We start from the raw sequence: 24,209 nt of genomic DNA on the forward strand, positions 1-24,209 counted from the left end.
TTTAGTAAGTGACCAATCGCACTTAGGTAAAAAAGATTGGTGGCAACTCCCTAAGTCCTCCATGTCGAGCGGTCAGGTTCTCAAACCTGCGCGTTACGACAATAGTGATCTTCTAAAACCTTGTTAACAAAGATTTTGGAATTGAAGGAGCCATTGTGATGATAAAAGGAAGCGATCAATTCGACTGCGTTTAGCTTTCGGGCCATACCAAGTGAATTTCATGCCAACCAGAGGTAAATTAGTGAGTTCACATCTATCAATAAAGTTGTTGAAATCACCAATACCAACACTAAACTGTGCACAACCATGTTGTTCCTCTAAGCATTTGACTGTGTTAAAGCCCCCTGCACAGCACCAACTCCTTAGGAATTCAGAGAAGGAAGAGCTGAGATCTACCCATAACGATAGTTTGTCGTTAGCATCACAAGGGGCATAAACGATAATCATCACACAATCAAAATTTTCAACAGTCCATGTGCCCGTAATAAGAATAAATCTGTCTTTGACAATAGTGGTCCTTGGAGTAAAAGAATTGTTATCCCAAATTGAGAGAATACCCCCAGATTTCTCAAAAGATGGACTGAAAGCCCACTCCAAATTATTAGACCGCCACAAATTCCTAATAACTCTATCGGAGATGGATTCCATTTTTGTTTCTTGAAGAAATATCATGTCAACCCTATTGTCAAAAATTGCCTTACAAACCATGCTGGTTTTTAAGGGACTCCCAAGACCACAAACATTCCAAGAAAGAACACGCATGGCGTTCTGCTAAATCAACCAAAGAGAAAACCAAGCAAGTCTGAGAAGAAGAGAATTTGGAGGATGAAGCAGTAGATGAAAGCAAAAGAGAACCAAGAGTTCTAGAAAAATTTACCAAAAAAAGCAGAGTCTAAAGTAGAATTCTCAAAAAGCCATGAGCAGATATTGGTCAAAAGAGTCAAAAATTGAGTTAGTATGTAGATACAAAAGTACAAGTCCAAGTGAAAATGAGAAACACCTGGGTAGAAATCATTTCTGTACAAGAGCCTTCATGATTACCTGAAGATTATCAAGCATCAATTGGTCTGGAAAATGCGGTTGGGGAGCAAGGCCTAATTGTTTACAAAGAGCCTAAGTGGATTCAGCTTCATCAATTTCAATCCAAGAGGAACTTCTGGCTAAATTTCAAGAGCCTTTTTTCTTTAATTTCTTGAGATTTTTTGTGCCTTTGGAACAATCTCGCATAAAAGCAGGGAAGTCATCCCTTGAGGTTGACTGAGATTCATTGGACAGGGACCAAGAATCAGTCACCGGTTCAAGATTTGTCCCACTAGCAAGGAGTCAATGGCTTGTGTTGAGGAAGAAGAATAAGATGTTGATTAGGGAAGCATCTGAATTGGAGTTGGAGATCGGAGATGAGCAATGTTAAAATGGGGGAGATCAAATTTGCATGGGTTGTACTCCAAGTCAACAATAAGGTTCAAGCCTTTTGATTCAGAAGCTGACTAAATTACGACATTTTGACATGATATGGGTTGATTTTGATAAGAACTACTAGGTTGGTCTGTGGGTTGAGACACTTGGTGATGAGTGATAACTCTGTTATATAGAGTTATTTTTAACACATTTTAAGGACTTTAGTGGCTAGACCCTTGAGTTTAAAATCAGATTTTAACCTTTTAAGCTGTTATTCTAGTGTAAGTTTTATTTTTTATAAAATAGTTAAATTTCTTGGTGTTAGTTTAATTTCATTTTATTTTGTCTCAATTTACTTTAAAAAAAGTTATTGTCGATTTCTCTCATGGTTTTGTGCAGAATATGATGAGTAAGGTGAAAGAAAGATATGATAGTATAAGTGAGGTAAAAGTGTCACTCGTACATGCTACAGAAATTTGAAGATAACTTGAGATGCAGAAATCCAATTGATGTGAGTTTTAACTCATTGCAAAGCTAAGAGAATTAGCTACAACTTTCATGTTTACTAATTTGCCCAATTTGGACCAGATCGAGATGAAAATCACATTCAAAATTGATGGACAGATGCAGTTTGCACTTAGAGCAGCATGGCTAGGGTCCCCGATGCTGCAAGTGAGATTGCCGCAGCGTCAGAGAACTAAGGCTGCTGTGTTGAGCATCTTGGGAGAATCATACATAAACCCAAGAGCATGGTGCTGAGGCACTGAAGAAGTAGAATTGTGATGCTACCAAGGAAAACCACAGTGCTGCGTTGCCAGAAAAACATGGCCACGGTGCCACCCCAATTTTCAAAAATATACTTTCAAAATAAAATTGGAAAGTAAGGCACCTTGCACATATTTAAGAGCCTTTTTGGAGAGCATTGAGAAATGAGGATGCCAATAGCTTTCTAAAGAATTGGAACTTAGAATCAATTAAGAATTCAAGAGTAATCGAGAGAGATTTGCGATCAATCAAGCTTCAACATTAGTTTAATTCTCTCCTTTTATGTTATTCTTAATTCTTGTTTTGAACTCATGGTTAAAATTCTTTAGATAGTATTTTATTTTGATATTATCAACTAATTTGTTTATTTAGGATTGTGGTGGATTTCAACATGAAATCTAAATATTTGTTTTCTGTTATTTATCATGAATGGGTATCATTTTACTTAATTAAATCCGTTCGTGATGCTTTTAATTGCTTGATCAATAATTAATTAATTTATGAACCTAATTGAAACTCAACAGAGAGAGATATTAGGTTGAACTAAAATTTGATTAGTATATGTTCACTTCATTTAGGTGATTTGATTCGTAATTTAGGTAGACATACGCCAATTGTCATTCATAGCCACATTAGGACACTTGTTTAATGAACTTAATTTAATTAATTCCTATAAACATATAATGAATTAATTACGTTAGGTATTTATACAAGCATCTCAACGGAGACTTGTCCATAGCTTTGGATTCTAGATTAGTAAAACTATCCAGAAAGGATAAATAACAAAAAAAATTGGTATCAGATGAAATGTTGAATAAACCCATAATCCTTGATCTTTAATACATTGCTTTCTTTGACTTATTTAGTTTATTAGTTTATTTTGTGTTGATTTTTAAACTGTCTTTGGTTAATTTTTCAACATTTAGTTAGCTTAAATAAGATTAATTTGTTTTATAATTTTACTATTTAGTGAAACTTAATTACATATACAATTTCGACAACAGTGAGTGCTAGTAAGATTTTGAAGGGCAACGGGTTCAAGAGGTGCTGTTTCATTTGATTCGTTGGCGGGTGTCTTAGTTGATGGCCCATCATGGGCATTAGATTGAGCTTGAGAAGTTGGGTTAGGAAGCAAAGGTGCGCTTTCAATTAGAGTTAGGCAATTTTGGTTTTGGCTTGCGTGGGGAGAGTCCATGGCCAAGACAGATGGGTCTCCCCTAACTATCACTGCACTACCGGTGGTGGCGCTGCCCCCCTTACTATCACCAACGTTGTCGTCGTTTGTGGAGGTAGAATAGTCTGTACAATCATCATCTTTCCATGGAGTCATACTTGGGCAGTCCAATAAACAGTCGGGTAAAAATTCACTAACATATATCGAGTAAATTTGATTACCAACAGCAAAATTGATGAACTCATCAATTTTAGACATGAAGTTTGTAGTGATGAGAATGGTTGCCCTTTCAAAAGTTTGGATGGATGTGGTTTCATTGCCAATATCAATGAAAGAGCCCCAGATGCTGTCGATTCTGAAAAAAGTAGTACGATTCCATGCGTTGAGAGGAATACCTGAGACCGACAGCCAGCATCTCCTCAAATTTTTCGCAGTATTTGGAGACCATTCCTCTAATTCCAATAACCATCTAGAAGCCAGTCCCATCCCTGTGTTTTTGCCTCCTCAAAAGAAGATCTGTCATGAAAGGATATAAGAAATTGGAAGCTTGTGATTCGCTTGATAGACAAAGACAGAGTTGGTTTCACACTTGCTCTAATTTCTTTGATGATGGCTTCAAGCTCCTGTTGAAATCTACTTGTTCCCACAACACAACTTTCCAGCTCATGGAGCATTTCATTTTCAATATGACCCATGCACAGTCTGAATGATTCTTCAAGTTGGGGGGAGGTGGTAGGTTAGCTTGTGAGGCATCATTTTGGTTTCTAGTGAGAGCCCTCAAGTATGACCTATTTGTCTGGGTTTGTGAAGTTGAAGGGAAGGGTAGTGGGGTGGTCATCGATAAATTTTTTGTGTTGTGGGTTTGTTGATTAAAATTGGGGCTTTGGGAACTGGGATTGGGATTTTTGATTCTGGTGTACAAGAAAGGGTCTCCTTGTTGTACGATTAGGGAAATGTCCTTGAGAGTGAGCATTTCTCCTATTTCGATTTGGGTATGGCCGAGTTGCTACATTTTGGGGTTGTCAACGATCAGGATTTTGGGGTTGGGGGAGAAGTGGTCTGTTGTTAGATCTGCGGTTATGCTTTGCTAAAGCAACTTCAAGCCTTTTGTCAAAGAACCATACACCGTCGAGGCCCTTGATTGTGCTCAGAGCATCACCCATGGAGAGAAAACAGACAAATCTATACTTTTTACCTCTAGATGGTTGGGTGGGGGGAATGAAGGCATTGAGCACCCGACTGTAGTGCTTGCAAATGTCTGTGAGCCACTGGGTTGTGATTCGTTGTGGCAGATTACTAATGTAAACGGCAACAGGGGTTTGGGATCATCGGGGATGGAGATGTTCTCTTCTCATTGTGGTATCATGCGGATGTCCACCTCACATGAAACTTAGTCCAAAAAGTCAAATAAGTCCACATATTTTTGACACGTAAACATCCATGTTTATGTGCCCAACTCCGTTTGCCACGGAAACATCCACGTGGTTGGGATTTATGTTACGTTAATATCAATTTGGCATTGAATTGGTAGATTTTGTAAGATTTTAATAAAAATTTATTGAAATAGATGGATTTAGAATATATGAAACTATCTATATTTTGGCTAACCAACCAAGTTTTGGGTATTTTCTTTTTTAATTTGCAGTTTTGTGATTTTTTGGGATGGAAACAATTAATTCTTTGGTTTTCTTGTTGAGTAGATGTATAATCCTATATTGTCATGCTCAACTAGGATAGAATTCATGTTACCTACAATTTTACAATTATTCAATCCAACCATTTAATATGGAATTTACATGAAATTTAATATGCAAAATCAACATGTACGTTATATTTTTTAAACGAATAATTAAGATTTTATAATTACATACAATTAATTGTATGGGATTTCAACTTGTTCGAACTGCGTTTCAATATTTGGGATGTCATAGATTTGTTACTTAATTATACCTTTTTTTAATCAAATTTACTTTCAAATCAGCAATGAAGTCCATTATGTTATTTGGGGCAAATAAGTAGAGAGAAGAATTTGCAAGCCTTTTTCACACCATTAATTATAGCAGATAAGTCAAGTTTAATTGGCTGTTTTAATTTATTTACTGATATTGCAAAGCCTAAAGGAAACCATTTCCAGAGAATACTACTAATAACAAAGTTTGGTTCCTTAAATTTCCCCAGTTAATTTCCTTGAGCCTTTCACTATCATTAATATGCAGAGTTCCATGTTCATGTTCAATCAGCCACGGCCTCGTAGATCCCTTTTGTAGCTGCATAGCCAACGACACCAAGCAAGTTGAACCCAAATAACCCTGCTGTTTGATTGCTCATTGCCACACCCGTTTTGCAATACACTGCAAAGTCCTCGCAATTGTTGAGGAAAAAATTGTAGTTTCCGAAGCTCTTGCTTTCGAGCAGACGATGGGCTGTTTCGACAACTTCATCTTCCGGTTTGCAGTCCCAAGTGCTGCAAGAGCCACGGCGTTTGAAAACCAACTTCAAGTAGGAGACATCGTATTCATAGCGGTAGAGGGAGTGACCTTCCAGGAAGCAATCGAGGCAGGTTTTGAAGATCCCGGCCTGAGGCTTGAACCCACATTTTTTGCATGGAGGCTTGTTGTAAATCTTGCTTGGTCCCATGAGGTGAATCACCATGTCGTCGCCCACGTATATGCCTGCCGTTAAATGATCTCTTTTTCTCAGAAATGGAGAAATACGTTTCATGATTTGAGAACCTTTTAGTCCAAAAGCATGACATATTGTCTATAAAACTTGGATTTATATTCGAATTTTCGTATGAAATTTAAATAAGAACACATAGGAGGGTTATCTTCATCTCACTTCTCTTCTTCTCACTCCCTGTCAGTAAAATTATATGGTTGAAAATTGGTTGTTGTTGTTCTTCTTCTTCTTCTTAATTAAAAATTTACAGCCAAAACTCTTCAATTTTCGAGCCACAATCTCTAAACAAGCCAACCCCTAACACACCCTGACCGTATGAACCTTTGTTAAAGTGCAAGTGAAGTGCACAAAAAGGTATAAAATTAGGGAAATTATAATCTTTTCTCTCCTTTTTTTTTATATAAAAAGGAAAGAAAAGAAAAGAGAAAGAGGGTTTACCATGGTGAAAGTAGAGACGTAACTTCCTATCAGAATAGATGTGATCACCCGGTCTGAGGGCATCCCTTCTCACGGTTCTCATCTTTCTTCTTTACACTTTTAAGTTTAAGTTGATCTGCAGCCTCTTGTAATAAACCCCACAAATTTATAGATGGAAAGAAAGACTGCTGCGAACCCAAAACAGTAAGGAAAAGCGAATCTCTCTGCTATTGATAAAGAGAATCAGACGTAAGGTAAAAAATTTATTATCAATTCTTATTTACATATTATTTCAATCAATTGATATGTTATGTCATAATCTAAAATAATGAATTGATATGTTACGTCATAATTAATATTGATTGTACTCTTTTTAGATGAAATATTTTTGGAAAATTTAATTATTGTATTAATTCACTTGTAAAAATTAATTAACGTGGATAGAAAAAAAAATGTTTGTGGTTTGGTAATATTTTTTGTAGCTGTTTTGTTTTAATATTTTTTTTGTATTTTTCTCTGTATATATTGGTTATTTGTACACGATATGTTTTAGTTTATTTTAATATTTCGTTGCTGCATTCTTTTGTAGCATGACTAGTTTTTATTAGTCTAACTTTTATATTGTCCACGATATGTTATTTAGCATGACTGGTTTTTCACTTTTTCGCTGGGAGTTGATGTGCCTTTGTGTTCTCTTTCTGGATGGGGTTTTGCTTTTCCCTTGCTTCAGCTTTTTCGAGGACTGTCTTGCTTGAGTTGTGTGCTTGATGCTGATTCTTCTCCAAGGTCATGATCACCAGGTCGAAGCAGCCATGCTCCTTTGCCTGCGGTGTGTTTTGATTTGAATTTGCTGACCCTTTCTAGCTTGGATTTGTCAATGTGCTGTCAACTTCCCCGACTATGATTGGATCTTGGCTTTGATGATCAAGTGTTTCAAGGGACGTTGAAGGCTCTACTCTGTTTTGGATCATTTTTGTTTTGTTGTCTTACGGTATTGCTGTTGCTGTATGAGGCTGATTTTAGAAATTATGTCTTGGCCGTTTAGCCTCTTTGTTTCCTGCTGTTTGTTTTTGATCTTAAGCAGGATTCAGTCTAGTTTTGTGAAGTTGCTGATTGATGAGGGTATATTGCTAGTTTATGTTTGTAATGGTGAACCTTTTTGTTCTGACTTTTCTTGCCAAGCCGGGTTTCATTTCATACCAATGAGAGTCTCTGCAGCAGTTCGAGACTATCAATGGTATACCGGTTAATGGCTAACAAACTTCACTTTTCAAAAAAATATATATAATATTTTGATTTTTTTTAAAAAAATAGATAAACATACATGATATGAAGAATCCTTACCCTATTAAAACATAAAAAAGAGAATGAAAGAGAATCGAAGGGATTTCCTTTTTTTGGGTATAAGAGGGAATGAAACATGGCTGGTATTCAGGATTTCTAGCCAAAGTTCTCACTTGCCATCCCTTGTTAGACTCAATTAAATTCAAGGCTCTTTTAATTTACTAATATTAATCTTCAGGTCCAAGGGTAATTTAGACAAGCAGTAAAGATTCTTAGAAACATCTAATTACTTGAAACAGAAGATACATATATAGTCCAAGCAGAGAATGTAATAAAGTAAGAAGAAAAGGTTCTTTATGCAGAGAATGTAATAAAGTAAGAAGAAAAGGTTCTTTATGCAGAGAATGTAATAAAGTAAGAAGAAAAGGTTCTTTATGCAAAGCCAAATTGGAAGAATCACCTCACCTGGCCCCTTCAATCTGGGGCTTGGGGCATGACGTTGTAGAAATGTCGTGTGAAATGCTTGCGTAATGCTACTTTTGGGTTTCTGGCATGACTTCTTTAGCCAAAGTTGAAGTATATGTTTTGTCTGTCAGGTAGAGCTGATTTCAACTGTATCTGTATTCCAAATTTTGATGCGATTGATGAATCAAATTCCTCTCTTTATATAAAACCCACCGGATGATTATTGCCTCGTCAGGGGACGAAAGGTCATAAACACAGAGTGCCACGCACAAAATAAACACAGCAGGCACCAAGAATAAACTCAAAAAATCAGGAAAGAAGAACAGAAGGCACATGGGAGATTCATACAGCAGGGTGCCCAGATTAATCAAGTATCTAATTTGTCAAAAGCTACGGTGCAACTTGGTTTGAAAATTTTGGTAGATTAGCACTAATATTGGAGATGGCATCTTCTCTATCCTTTATTTCATCATTTCATTTGATTAAGATTCTCATATATCCATAATCCTATGCATTCAACATTCTGATTTTAAAAAAGATAATTGTAACTTAGGTTTTGTTTGATTGATATTTTTATTGAAAATAAAAAATAAAAAAACACGTTTTAATAAAAAATAAATAATTTTGTAAGATTATATACAAAATATATAATTTTTTTGACGACAAAATGCATTATTTTACTCCAATACAACTTAACTATGTCATAATTGATGTTATATTTTCAGTATTCTTCCATTTCAAATCAATTATAACAGTGTTTTTTACCTTTTATTTTTTATAGTAATTTTTTAAAGGTAAACTCTACTTATACTTTTTGTCGTTTCAATTTTTTTAAATGGCATCATGAGATTTCTTTTTTTTTCAATTAGTATCTTGTGGATATCTTCTATTCTAATTAGCACTTTTGTAGATAACTTATATTCGCACAAGTGATTAAGCTATTAATTATATCTAATAAAATTACAAAAATATCCTTAAGTATAAACAAATACATTAAATTTTAATTGAGGATATTTTGATAATTTTATTAGTAGGGAAAACAGAAATTATCTACATGATTTTTTTTTAAAGCATATTTATTAGCCTCGCCATTCTAAGTCTCTTCCTTAATTGATAATAGACTTTCCATGGTATAAGGATTTGGTTTGGGCGAAAAAATACTAAACAATTACAAAAGACAATTACGGCTCAAAAATCTATTGGCGGTTAATTTGATGTTAATTGGAAAAAATGATAACCATAGGATGCTGAATAAAAAAAAAAAAGAAATCACATCGTGTTACATGAAAAAAAGTTAAAACCGCAAGAGGTGTAAGTGTAAATGGAGTTTATCAAATTTTTAAAAAATAATAATAAATAACAAAAAGAGAATATTGACAAATTCAACCAAATAATGCACAAGGAGTCCTAAATAATCATCCTTGACAAGCAAAGACAGGACAGGACTCTAATTAAGGCTCAAATTAATTTCTTCTTTTGATCCTTTGAGTTCAAGTTCTCTACTACTTTCTACAGCTAAGAACGAATAAGAATATCACCAAAAAAAAATACAAAGTAAAAATGGATTACCATATTCTGATCATCTATATAATTGTCAATAAGAGTAATATGCATTTTGTTTAAGAAAATAATAATACTTTGTTTAACTTATTAATGAAGTTTACTTTGGCAAAATAATAAAGAATATGGAATCATTTTCGGTACTGTTTAATGGGAAAATGGACTGTCGGTTTTATTTGGGTATTGGGTTGAAAGAAGAGAAGAAAAGAAAAGTGAACAACAGTACATGGCTCAAGTATAGTTCATAGACTTCAGCCAGTTAGAATGAAACACACTAATAAAGTCAAAAACCGTAGCAATAAAAGCACCATCAGTGTTTCTTAAAATACCTTTGCGTCTCGCAGGGTTAGGCCAGCCTCTAGTTAATTTAGCCATCCACATTGAACTTTAAGAAGTTTGCTCGAGGTGACTTGCTTCCTCTCTCTTTTGAAATATTAGCCTTAATCCTAATCTTGTTCTGCTCATCAGTAGACAGTTCCACCTAAAGACTGGACACTATATAGATAATAGTATAATAATCAAAAAACCATAATAAAAATTATATGAACTAATGGTAATGGTTGAAATCAATATTATTTAACATTAAAATATAATAAGTCAATCATATATTTCAATTTTATTTTAAAAAATGTTTTATTAATTTAATTGAATTATTATTTTTAATCATCTTAATCAAATTTCAAATAAATTAAATGAAGTATGAGCTATATCATGTGGTTCATAATTTATAATATTTTTAACCATTCAGATGTCAAATTCGTCATCACTTTTATTTTTGTGATATCTAGTTGAAGTAAAAATTCAGATAAATTTCAAATATTTACAAACAAAAATTCCACATGATTCGAGTGCGTGTGTATATATAATAGATGAGGGGACGAAGTTCTAGTCAAGTTGCTTGAAATTTGAAATATTATTTTTCTGAAAGGCAGTAAGAAGTTCAATTCATGTCAATTCGGTAATCTGTACATTTGCAGAATAGGCAAACAACCATTGCCTGTACAAAACAGGAGGGGTTGGGAAGACCACCCTTTCCCAAAAACAAAAACTCCCCCTTCTTTGTATAATCCTAGAAAAAAACTAGAGGTCCAGCAACGACAATGCCACATCACACTAAAACAACATCGGTATTGCCCTTTACATTTAATCCAAAAGAGAAGAGAAAAATGGTGGGAGTCAAATCTGGATGACCGTGCCAGAACAAAGAAGCCACAAAAAGCATGAAAAAAAGGGACCAATTCTCTATTGTGGGTTCTGGCAGTGATAGAGTCAGGATTTCACGTTTGGAGGGCCGAAAAGTCGTAGATAATGTTTATTAAACAGTTATACTAGAAGTTTAATGTTTGCAAAAATATAAAGCAACTTAGATGAAAAAGTTCACATGAAAATTATACAAATAAATCCTGAAAATTATTCAAAATAATCAATCTTAATAATTTACTTAAAAGAATTAACGAGTATAATCATAAATAATTTAATAATGACAATAATTTCAATTTCTAGATAAACTTAACAACAAACAAAAATTAACAAATATAATAACAAGCACTGTTCATTATCCCACACCTTACCTTTGAATACCGCCTCGTTTCTCAGTAGTCAAATGGACCATGAAATGGCGAAAAATGCCAATCTCCACAGCCTCTTATTCCCCTAGTGCACTAACTCATTCCAATCCATAAAGAAATCAACAGTTTTGGCCTGAGCTGCGTATCTAAGTCCCACTAGCTAATCTAACCCAACCAGACCTTCCAACTTTCAGTACATCCAAAGAAGAAATGATCCATCATTTCCTCTCTTTTCCTACACAAAACACACACCGCCATATCAACTCGAAGTAAGCCTCTCTTAACCAATTCTATCTTAACCACAACTTTACCCATGAGAATCCTTCAACAAAACAATTGCACTTTCATCAAGGTTATGCCTTGCCACAATTTCTTTCAGTGTTTACTCATAACCCCATTGTCGTGACGTGCGGGTCCGGGAACCCGTCCGCCAGACGCGGGCAAAAATTAAAATCGTGTGGGTGTGGGAGTCGCCACCAATCTTTTTTATCTAAGGTGTGATTGGTCACCTATTAACCCGATTCTTAATCGACGAAGTCCTAAATTAATTTCAGGTCCGTCGAAAGAACGAGAACTGGTCCACGTTTTTTAGAGATGGGTTCGGGAGTGCGGTTACGCACGGAGAAGGGTTAGCACCTCCGTGACGCCCGTTTTACGAACGGTACCATTTAATCTTAAGTTATCTTAATATAACCCTTTCTTAGTTTAATCCCTATTTTATTAATTAAATTTTTATTGAATTGCCAGACTGAGTTTTTCACTTGGTCTTACGTATGCATATGATGCAAGCGTAGAATGATGTCGTGACTTGTTTATTTTAAATGATGGAGTCGGTAATCTTTTATTGAAAAATTATTCGAAGACCATCCCAACGCTTTGGTGAAGTCTCGAAATTCTCCTCACCTAGAGATATCCCCGGAAGAACTCGTCTCTACAAGCTCTTCGGGGAAATCCCATCATCGGGATTCCCACGCCATTTGCAAAATAAGAGTGGCATGCAATGACAGTATAAAATGATGGTATCTACATGCACGCGTTTATTGTTTTTAGGTGTTTAAAAAAATTTGGATTATTTAGTAATATTTATTTAAATTAATTTGAATGTAACAAAATTTTCTTACATATATTATTTTTTAACAATAACTATTTGACTTAACGAGTATTGGAGTTTAGAGTTCGGATTTATCCCGACGCTTCGGTGAAAATCCGTCTCTAACTTCGCACCCGAAAATATCCACCGGAAAGAGGCAACTCTTTGCCCCTTTTTGGTGGTAATACTCAAATATTATATTATTTATTATTATTATTTATTTATTTTTCATTTTATTAGTATCATTATTTTTTATATTTTTATATTTTTATATTTTTTATTTTTAAAAAATAATATGATATATATATATATATTTGCATCATTAATTATTATTAATATTATTTTATTTTTTTGCAAGCCTCCAAATATATTTATGATATTAACATTTTTTATTATTTGTCATTGTTATTATTTATATATTTTTTAATTTTTATTTTTATAAATTTTTTTATTTATTTACTTATTTGATATGTTCTTTTAGATTATGCATTTTTACCATTATTTTTTATTACTATCATTATTTTTTATTTTATTTTTTTGATTTTTAATATTAAATATAAGTGCCCATATTATATAAATATTTATTTCCTAAAAAAGAATATATTTTAATTAAAATGGGCTAGACCCAACACTAAGAACCCAAAAAAAAACAAAACAAAAAAAGGTTATACCTTGTTGGGCTACGATTGGCCCAACTCGGCGGCCCGCGAGAGCCCAAGTCTAACACCCCGGCCTGTTTCTGGAAGCCCACGAGGTAGGGCCCAAACGCACCGTTTGATGCCTTCAAAGCCACTCAAAACGACGCCGTTTGGCCTGGACCTTCCAGCTTCTGCTTGCCTCTCTGAAACGACGTCGTTTTGCCCTCCTTCCTCTGAAACGACACCGTTTTGCCCTCTTTCCTCTGGGTATAAAAGTTCTTTTTTAGCTTTTTTTATTCATTTTCTCCTTTCTGTTTCTCTCTCTAGCCGCACCCTCTCCCTTCTCTCTAAAAAGTTTTCTTCCTTTTCTTCGCCGGCGCCGGCGTCCTCCCCTCTCTTCCCGTCGGCTTCTCTTTCTCTTCTCTCTCTCCCGGCGGATCTCTTCGCCTTCTGTCGGACGATCCTTCCCTTCCCGTCGGCCTCTCTCTCTCTCCTCTCAGATCTCACCCTTCCGTCGGCCTCTCTCTCTCTCCTCTCAGATCTCACCCTTTTCTCCTTGTTTTTCTTTGTTTTGTTTCTTTCTTTTGTTTTTCTTTTTCTGTGGCTAACCGCTGTCGATCTCTCTTTTTTGCAGGGTTTTTAAAGAGCCGGGTTGTCCAAAAAATTGGACAACCCGGCGAGGGGGTTCTGGCACCCCCTGGAGTTGGTGGCCAGAACCCCCATCACGCGTAGTGGGTGGGGGATGGGATGGCGAAGGGATGGCTGGGCGTATGCCCAGCCATCCCCATTTTTTTTTAATTTAATTTTTTTTAATTATTATTTATTTTATTTATTTATTTATTTTAATTTAATTTAATTTTAATTAATTTTTTTATTTAGGTGTCTACAGTTGCCCCTCTTTGTACATTCTTGAGAATCAAGGATAGTGCAAAGACGTAGACACCACATTTGGCTTATCTCGAAGCCAGTTGGTTTAATCAAATCGATCTAGAATCGACTTATCTCAAAATAAGTTCGATTTTAAACAAAAATGAAATTTCTAGACTTGATCTGGGCTTGACCCATGTTAGAACCAAATCAATTAAAATTCTTAGACTTAATCTTGGCTCGACCTATCTCACAACAGGTTCGATTTGAACAAAATTAAAATTCCTAGACTTAATCTAGGCTCGACCCATCTCACAGCAGGTTCGATTTAAACAAAAATTAAAATTCTTAGACTTAATCTAGGCTCGACCTATCTCACAACAGGTTCGATTTAAACAAAATTAAAATTCCTAGACTTAATCTAGGCTCGACCTATCTCACAACAGGTTCGATCTAAAAATTAAAATTCCTAGACTTAATCTAGGCTCGACCTATCTCACAACAGGTTCGATTTAAACGAAATTAAAATTCCTAGACTTAAACTAGGCTCGACCCATCTCACAGCAGGTTCGATTTAAACAAAATTAAAAATTCTTAGACTTAATCTAGGCTCGACCTATCTCACAACAGGTTCGATTTAAACCAAATTAAAATTCCTAGACTTAATCTAGGCTCGACCTATCTCACAACAGGTTCGATCTAAAAATTGAAATTCCTTTAATGCTAACTTAATTGGAATAACATGAAATGAAAAGACTCAAATCCTTCCATTGAAGTTTTACAATCTCAACCCTTTAGGTCGAGTGACCTTCTACTTTCGACGCTTGGGACATGAATTAATTTTGATTATTGTCGAGTGCATGGCTAGGCATGTATGCATGATTGACATGATAGAATGTTTTTCATGTTTATGATTAAGGTTCCAAGACCTTCTCGCTTCATTCGATTTTTCACTGTAACTTTCGATCTTCTTTGCCTGTTTTCTTTCCTTCTGTAGAATTCAGGCAACTCCAGACTTTCCCTTAAGTACCCTCTCCTTTGACATTTGACTTTGCCTTAGGTTCAGGGCTCTGCCATTCCTTTTTCATCCTTAAGTCTTTTGCTGAACAGTGAGTGTAATTTCTTGCTTAATTAGTTTATTTCTTTTACCAATCATCATTCATTTCCATGACAATCATTATGTGAATCATGGGATGGTAAATAACGAAAGAGTTGAAATAAAGAGGCGAAGAAAAACTTCATATATGAGGAATCAAATAGTTCAAGGTAAACAGAATTTACAGGGCAGACATTAAATCTTTTAAATAATGAACACCCAGACCACTAAGAGAAAACAATCTGATATTCGACTTCAAGAATTGTCCTTGATTGATGCTTTGATCAAATCTGTAGGTTGCAGATTCCTTAGCTTCCCCTTCTTTGTGAAATTGTGGAGCTCCGTCCATGGTGTATTTCTACCTCAATCTTTAGGCTGACATCCCCAAATTCCATTCTATCTTCCTGTTTTTTGGCCTCAAGCCGCCCTTTTTCGGGTTTTCGGCATGAGCCTCCTCCCTTAGGTATGAGCTGCCCTTTTCGGGTTTTCAGCACGAACCCCCTCCTTTAGGTACGAGCCGCCCTTTTCGGGTTTTCAGCAAGAACCCCTTCCGTTTTTTTTTTTTTTTTAATAGTTTTTTTTTTTGTTAGGCATAGTACTTCTTCACCGCATCCGCATTTATTGGATTAGGCAGATCTCCCCCATCCATGTTAGCCAAAATCAAAGCTCCTCTTGAGAAAGCCTTCTTTACTACGTATGGCCCTTCCCAATTCGGCATCCATTTTCCCTGAAAATTAGTTTGATTAGGGAGTATTCTCTTGAGAACCAACTCCCCTTCTCGGAACTGCCTGGGATGAACTTTTTTCTCGTATGCTCGCATCATCCTTCGTTGGTACATCTGACCATGACAAAGAGCCGCAAGCCTTTTTTCCTCAATCAGATTCAACTGTTCGTAGCGGGAGCGGACCCACTCAGCATCTTCCAATTCTGTCTCCATCAACACCCTCAACGATGGGATTTCTACTTCAACAGGTAGAACTGCTTCTGCACCGTATACTAATGAGTACGGAGTTGCCCCGGTGGAGGTACGCACTGAAGTTCGATATGCATGTAAGGCAAAAGGAAGTTTCTCATGCCAGTCTTTATAAACTTCAGTCATCTTTTCGACAATCTTTTTGATGTTTTTGTTGGCCGCCTCTACTGCTCCATTCATCTTCGGACGGTAAGTTGTCGAGTTATGATTCTTGATCTTGAATTTAGCACAAACATCATTCACCATCGCACCATTCAAATTGCTTGCGTTATCCGTAATGATCCTTTCTGGAAGCCCATACCGACATATGATTTCCTTTTGGATGAACCTGCACACCACCTTTTGTGTCACATTGGCATAGGAAGTTGCTTCTACCCATTTCGTGAAATAATCAATGGCCACTAATATGAATCGATGTCCATTAGAGGCTTTTGGCGTAATAAGTCCAATCACGTCCATTCTCCACATTGAAAATGGCCAAGGTGCCGTGAAAACGTGCAATGGGGCTGGTGGAGCATGGATTCTATCGGCGTATACTTGACACTTGTGGCATTTTTGAGCAAAGTTTATGCAGTCTGATTCCAATGTCAACCAATAATAACCAGCTCTCATAATTTGTCTAGCCAACATATGTTCATTAGCATGAGCTCCACAAGTTCCTTCATGGACTTCTTACATTATTTTGTTGGCTTCCGCAACATCCACACATCTCAAGAGTACTTGATCTCGACTCCTTTTGTAGAGCACTTCTCCGCTAAGGAAGAAACCCATTGCTAATCTTCGAAGAGTTCGCTTGTCATTATCCGTGACATTCTCAGGATATGCCTGATGCTTGATGTATTGCATGATATCATGATACCACGGCTTACCGTCAACCTCTTCTTCAACATTCAAGCAGTGTGCGGAGACTTCACGAACTTTTAAATCAAAAGGGCGTACATCGGCCGCCTCTTTTATTTTGAACATCGCTGCGAGGGTGGCCAAAGCATCAGCAATCTGATTCTCTTCTCGAGGCAAATGGTTGAAGCTGATTTCTTTGAACTGTTTGCTTAATTCTGTAACCAGCTTTTTATATGGAACTAGTTTAGGATCTCTAGTTTCCCATTCACCTTTCATTTGACATATCACTAAAGCCGAATCTCCGCAAACATCTATCGCGTCAGCCTTCATATCAATTGCTGCTTGTAATCCCATTACCAACGCCTCATACTCCGCCATATTGTTAGTACAATTGAAATTCAATCTTGCCGTGGCCGGATAGTACTTTCCATTTGGAGAAATCAACACTGCCCCAATTTCGTGCCCCAAAGCATTGGATTCCCCATCAAAATACACCTTCCATGGATTAAGTTTATTGGGACCAACTTTTTCTACATGCAAGACGGCCATCAAATCTTCATCTGGGAAATCAAAACTTACAGATTCATAATCTTCATTAGCTCGATCTGCAAGGAAATCGGCGATGGCGCTCCCTTTGATTGATTTTTGGGACACATACACAATGTCATACTCAGACAATAGTACTTGCCATCGAGCTATTCTTCCGGACAGGCAGGATTTTTCAAAAATATACTTGATGGGATCTAATTTCGCCACCAACCATGTTGTGCGATACAACATATACTGTCGGAGCCTCTGGGCGGTCCATGCTAGCGCACAACACATCTTTTCGAGCGCAGAATATTTGGACTCATACTCCATGAATTTCTTGCTCAAGTAATATACGGCTCGTTCTTTCTTCCCAGTTTCATCATGTTGTCCCAATACACATCCCATAGAATTCTTGTTCACAGTCAAATACAGAATGAGAGGTTTTTCGACCGTCGGTGGCATCAACACTGGTGGATTTGTGAGATATTCTTTGATTTTATCAAAGGCTATTTGACATTCTTCATTCCACTCTCCTGGGTCTCGTTTCCGAAGCAGCTTGAAGATTGGATCACATTTGCAGGTGAGCTGGGATATAAATCGAGCAATGTAATTCAGCCTCCCTAAAAATCCTCTCACTTCTTTTTGCGTTTTGGGAGGTGGTAGCTCTTGAATAGCTCGTATTTTATCCGGGTCCACTTCAATTCCTTTTTCACTGACTATGAACCCCAACAATTTCCCAGAGGTTACACCGAAAGTGCACTTTGCAGGATTCAACTTGAGCTGGAACTTTCGCAATCTCTCGAACAGTTTCTTGAGATTGACAGTATGATCCCTTTCTATATGAGATTTTGCAATCATGTCATCCACGTATACCTCTATCTCTTTATGCATCATATCGTGGAACAAAGCTACCATTGCCCTTTGGTAAGTGGCGCCTGCATTCTTCAATCCAAATGGCATTACTTTGTAACAAAACGTTCCCCACATGGTCACGAACGTTGTTTTTTCCATATCTTCGGGTGCCATCTTAATCTGATTGTAACCAGAAAAGCCATCCATGAATGAGAACAAAGCATGTTTTGCTGTGTTGTCCACAAGAGTATCAATATGTGGCAAAGAGAAGCTATCCTTCGGACTCGCTCTGTTCAAATCCCTATAATCGACGTACATTCGAACTTTTCCATCCTTCTTAGGAACTGGAACTATATTAGCTACCCATTCAGGGTACTTAGCCACCTCCAAAAATCCAGCATCAAATTGCCTTTTTACTTCCTCTTTAATCTTCAGCAACATCTCTGGCTTCATCCTTCTCAACTTCTGTTTAATAGGCTTGCAATCTGGTTCCAAAGGTAACTTGTGAACAACCATGTCAGTATTAAGACCTGGCATGTCCTGATATGACCAAGCAAACACGTCCACATATTCACGAAGCAATTCTTCCAACTTCTGCCGTTCATCGGATGACAGCGAGGTGCCAATCTTAACCTCTTTCTTCTCTTCCCCATTTTCGAGGTTAATCATTTCTGTGAGTTCCTGATGAGGTAAAATCTCCTTTTCTTCCTGTTCCAACATTCTCGACAAATCAGGGGGTAAGTTGTAGTCATCCACCTCCTCTTCATTTTTCAATTCATCAATGTTCGAAATTATCTCAAAATCGATATTCAAATCGTTGTCTAGATTGTCTTCGTGTTCATTATTTAAAGACCTGCAAACAGGTAAAGTTGGACGGGTGTATGGGCAAGTATTTATGAAAAGAAATATGCAAAAAGATTGATGAATTATGAAACACATTATGCATTGTCATTTATTCAAATGATGAAGGTAACAGAAAGCCCTACTTAAACAGGAAATTAATCTTAACACCCTTGGGCATAGGCATTTAGATAAAATTGTTCATTACATTTTGGAAGACTTAAAGATGATGGGCAGTTCTGTGGCTGTCCAATTGCTTAGCTCCTCTCCTGGCAGTACTGGATACACCACAGGGATCTTCCCATCAGGTTCTTCATTTCTGATCATATGGATTGATAGCTCATCAAATATCCGTAGAACCTGATTGACATTTGGTGGCGCTTCGGGATGAATGAAACCTGCAGAGCGAAAAGTCTCATATAGGTGTGGGATTGTCCGTTCCCCGAATTCTTCTTCATTTCCCTCAAGTTGAGCCATCCTTTTAATCCTCTTTTGAGCTGTCAGTTTCCTTCTCTCTTCTTTGGTAGGCTTGTACCCCAAACCAAACCTTTCTTCGTTCTTCATTGGAGTCAGAGGACGGTTAATTCCTTGTAAATTCTTTCCTAACCCCAAATCAGCACGGCATCCTTTACCCACAGTCTGCTTAACTCCCATTTTAGTGGCTACTGACAAACGAGGGGTCGGTATCACTTTTCTTTCCCCCACATAAGTAGCATTAACAAATTCAAAAGATCTGAAAGAGCATTCTGGGACTTCTTCTGTCGCCTCTACATAGGGAGCAGATGATGGTTGAATAGCCATTATGTCTTCCTCCACACATACATTTATGAGTTGGCCTTCAGCTATGAATTTAACTTTTTGATGGAGGGAAGATGGTATGGCTCCAGCCATATGAATCCATGGACGCCCTAACAAGCAATTGTATGACGGGGCAATGTCCATGACTTGAAATTGGACCTCAAAAATGCAAGGGCCAATTTTTATCGGTAGTTCAATGTCTCCTACCACCTCCCTTGTGGTCCCGTCGAAGGCCCTTACAACCATGCGGCTGGTTCTCATATACAACACATCTACTGACAACTTGGTTAAAGTAGAGCGAGGCATGACATTTAAAGCTGAACCATTATCGACCAATACCCTAGGTACGGCATGGTCCTTGCATTTGATGGTAATGTGCAGCGCTTTGTTACTTCCTCGACCACCCGATGGTATTTCTTCATCATTAAAGGCAATGAAGTTTCCCACTGTAATGTTCCCCACGATGTGGTCTAACTTTTCCACTGATATATCTTGCGCCACATAAGCTTGGTTCAAGACTTTGAGCAGTGCGTTCCTGTGTGCTTCCGAATTCAACAGTAAAGACAACAACGAGATGCGAGCGGGCATCTTGGTTAATTGTTCTACCACGCTGTATTCACTGTGTTTGATAAACTTGAGAAATTCACCCGCTTCTTTCTCGGTGACAGGATTTTTGACCTCATTGTTCGGGGTAACTACGGATTCGTCAACTTGGTCCTTGGAAAAGGTATCTGCTTTCTTTAGACCTCCCTCTCCCTGTGCTGGTTTCCCTTTTCCAACTCTTTCTGCTACCTCAGGGGAATAACATCGCCTGCTTCGCGTTATACCCCCCACACCAGTTAGGTCTTCAAAAGATGCTTGGGGGGCGGATGAAGCTGTGCCCAAAATATTACACTCATAATTCCATGGGACAGCCTTATCGCTCTTGTAAGGGAATGGGCTGGGGACTTCGATGGTGATACCATTTCTGATCATAATTGGGGATGTATCATTCATCGGGCTTCTATTTTCTTCATAGAAGATGGTGAGAGGTTTAGGTTTGTTTGGCCCGAATGAGCTTGATGCCACTTTAGCTGGGGTGTCTCCATTTATGGTTCCGACCAAATTCTCTTCAGCTCCTTCATAAAACTCTATTTCCGATGAATCCATCAATTCTTGCAACTTACGACGAAAGCCATCACAATTTTGAATAGAATGCCCAATTGCCCCCATATGAAATTGGCAAGAATGAGCGAGATCATGCCCCAATTCCTTCGTGTCGATGGGTTCTGGAGTGATGGCATTTATCTTGGACAACGCCTCAAACACTTTATCCATTGGCGTTTGAATCTCATCAATACCCTTTTTCACCCTTCGAATCATCCCTTCATGTATGGCATTCACAGTCGGTCTTCCATTATTAGGTAACGGGTTCCCATCAACACTCGAACTGTCTTTTTTGGCAAAATTTAAAAGCCCTGCCTTAATGAGCGCTTGGACCTTATGTTTTAAAGCAGTGCAATTCTCGGTGGAGTGCCCTTGGATTCCAAAATGGTAATCACAATGCGCATTCGGATCATACCATTTCGGGAAAGGTGGTCGGAGTGGTTCTAAAGGGGTTCGAGCAAGGAGTCGATTTTCTATGAGTTGTGGTAGCAATGTAGTGTAAGGGACTGAAATAGGATCAAACTTTGGTCTTTCTGGGGTAGTTTTAGGTCCTCTTTGACCATGGCCAGGATTATTGGTTGAAGCTACCGGTCTTGGTGGTGGAGTTTGTGGAAGAACATTGGTTTGAAATGTTGGTTGCGGGACGGGTTGGTACACATATGGGTTTTGTGTGATGTTGCCTATGTTTGGATAGAAGGGTTGGTATGGGGGGTACGGGTAATATGGGTTAAAGTTGTGGGCTTGTTGGCTATCATGAGCGACTGCTTGCACATCCCCTTCTTTCTTCCTGGGCGTACTCCCTTTCTTTGAGCTGGCAACTTCATGCCCTTCAATTTTTCCACTTTTGATAGCTCATTCTATTATTTCTCCCGATAAGACCAAATCTGCAAAGTTCTTCGTAGCATTGCCGATCAAGCGCTCATAGAATGGAGCTCGGAGGGTATTTATGAACAAAACAGTCATCTCCTTATCAGTGAGAGGTGGCTGAACTTGCGCTGCTGTATCTCTCCACCTTTGGGCATATTCCTTGAAGTTCTCGCTTTGCTTCTTCTCCATAGTTTGTAATGACAACCGATCAGGGGCTAATTCAGCCACATGCTTGTACTGAGCTATGAAGGCTCTTGCTAAGTCTTTCCAAGTCTTAATACGGTTTCGATCTAGCTGTACGTACCACCGAGCAGCTGACCCAGTCAAGCTGTCTTGGAAAAAATGGATCAGTAACTTATCATCGTGAGACTGTGCAGCCATCTTCCGACAATACATGGTAATATGTGCCATGGGACATTTTGTTCCGTCATATTTTTCAAATTTCGGAACCTTGAACTTGGCAGGGATCAATACATCAAGCACTAAGCATAGCTCAGTTGCGTCCATGGTACCAAACCTATCAACTCCTTCGATAGCACGAAGACGCTCTTCCAACAGATCGTACTTCTTCTGATCTTTTTCATTTTCTCCCGTTTGTGACGAGTCCTTTCTTAGTTTCTCTTGCTCTTTTGGATCGTCTAAATCTGAAACGTGTATTGGTTCAATAGGATTTATCCCAGGATATGACCCAAATTGCCCATGAGTCGGTTGATGGCCCATCGGAGGTGGTGCATTGTAATAAACAGATGGCATCACTTGAGGGTGGACCCTTTGAGAGGTTTGGGCATGTGGTGGAGTGAACCCTAGGGGATAGGGTGGATCTTCCTTTTGGTTTCCACTGTCTTGTGCTGGTGGGTTTTCTGACGGAGCTGGCTCTTTGATCGCTCTTTTTCCTTTACTGAGACTCATCATCAATTCCATCATCTTTGCTAACTGTTCTCTCATTTCTTCCTGAGCTCTTTCCATTCTGTCCATTCGCTCTCTTTGTTCTTCTTCCATGATCCTTGCTCGTTGACACGTATTATGAACACGTTGATCACTTGGCTTAGGTGGTCGAGCTATTTTGGAACCTTATTATTGATCATAAACATGAATTAGATGCGTATTTGATGCATGAGTGAACCCATTATCTTTATTTTTAAATGAAAATACTTATTGCCATGAAATGATGATTTATGCATGTATGAATGATTATGTACTAAAAGTATTCATCACATGACACCCAACAACAAAAGTCATCCATTGCATAAGATATTTGTCTTAGATTACAACTAAAAGGCCATCTAGAAATATTCGCCAATCTTATTATAATGGCTATACACCTCATCTAAATACTTGATCAACTGTTGCTCTTGTTTTCCAACTGGAAAGATCTGGCTCCTTAATATGTCCGTTTTCCAAGCCATGCTTCTTGCCTTGTAAGCCACCTCCCTCATTTGCCAAACCAAGTAATCCATCTGGTCGTATTTCTCTGTATAAGCTTGTCTGTAAGATTCACCCCATTCTTGGATTCTGGTGCTCTGTTGCTTGAGGCGTTCATATTCCTGTTGATAAGTCGTCATGACCCCTTCGAGCTCTTCATACTCCTGTCTTAGTAATTGGATGGACTCTTGTTGGAATCGCACTTGTCTTCTTAACCCATCATTGTGCGTTTGCAGTTCATTGCCTCGATTTTCTCTCACCTGTATTTCCCTTTGAAGTTCACTGGTTGTGGCAGAAAACTTATCATTCAGGCTCTCATACTTCCCTTCCATTTTTCGGACTTTCTTTCTTTGCTCACTTACTTCTCTTTTCATTTTCTCACACTCTTTTTGGAGGTCTTCATACCGTTGCTTCCAACTGGCATTTTCAGCTTCGGACTTCTTTGGAGCCAACTCACTTTCGAGCAAAGTGTCTCGTGGTTCTAGATCAACTGGGCCACGTAGTGCATCTTCTTTCGGATATACCACATCCTTAACTCGTTGGTCATGCCATATCTGATATCCGGTAGTCACTTCATCGGTGTACCTCCCTTGATCAACTCGGCTAGTTTTCTTCCAAGCTTGCGCAATTTCCTCGATCCTTTTCAGAAAACCCGGTTCTCCATAAGCAAACTCTAAAGTATTAAGTCGGTGTGTCATCGGTACAAACTGTTCTAACCCAAATTGTCTTCTCACCATAATTGGGGAGTAACTGATTGCTCCCCATGGCCCCATTAACGGTACCCAAGGTTCATTTCCACATTTGTACAAGACCGGGTGATGCGACATCCACGGAGCTCTCCATGTCACTTCCACACTCATGAGTTCCCGAAATCTAGAGATCCATTGCTCCTTAGTCCTATTTTCTGGCCATTCACTCTCACAAAATTCTCTGATAGGG

At 37.9% G+C, this 24,209-nt stretch overlaps 1 protein-coding gene across 1 annotated transcript; it reads right to left on the reverse strand.

Annotated features, from left to right (window-relative positions):
• Nucleotides 1-5,390: 5,390 nt before the first annotated feature.
• Nucleotides 5,391-6,564, reverse strand: LOC18600151 (protein LEAD-SENSITIVE 1-like). The gene is made up of 2 exons (XM_007030461.3): nucleotides 6,455-6,564; nucleotides 5,391-6,009 (listed from the first exon to the last, which is right to left on the reverse strand). The coding sequence occupies exons 1-2, from the start codon at nucleotides 6,534-6,536 to the stop codon at nucleotides 5,570-5,572; spliced, it is 522 nt and encodes a 173-aa protein (XP_007030523.1). The 5' UTR covers nucleotides 6,537-6,564; the 3' UTR covers nucleotides 5,391-5,569.
• Between the last annotated feature and the right edge of the window lie 17,645 nt (nucleotides 6,565-24,209).

This window comes from Theobroma cacao, chromosome 5, assembly GCF_053813885.1.
Source record: "Theobroma cacao isolate CCN51 chromosome 5, ASM5381388v1, whole genome shotgun sequence".
NCBI lineage: Eukaryota > Viridiplantae > Streptophyta > Magnoliopsida > Malvales > Malvaceae > Theobroma > Theobroma cacao.

What these genes read in the sequence shown, in the direction of transcription:
- LOC18600151 (XM_007030461.3), bottom strand. Translation starts at nt 6,536, where the DNA reads ATGAGAACCGTGAGAAGGGATGCCCTCAGACCGGGTGATCACATCTAT. An exon ending in ACGTCTCTACTTTCACCATG is followed by an intron (nt 6,010 to 6,454) that starts GTAAACCCTCTT and finishes ATTTAACGGCAG; the next exon opens with GCATATACGTGGGCGACGAC.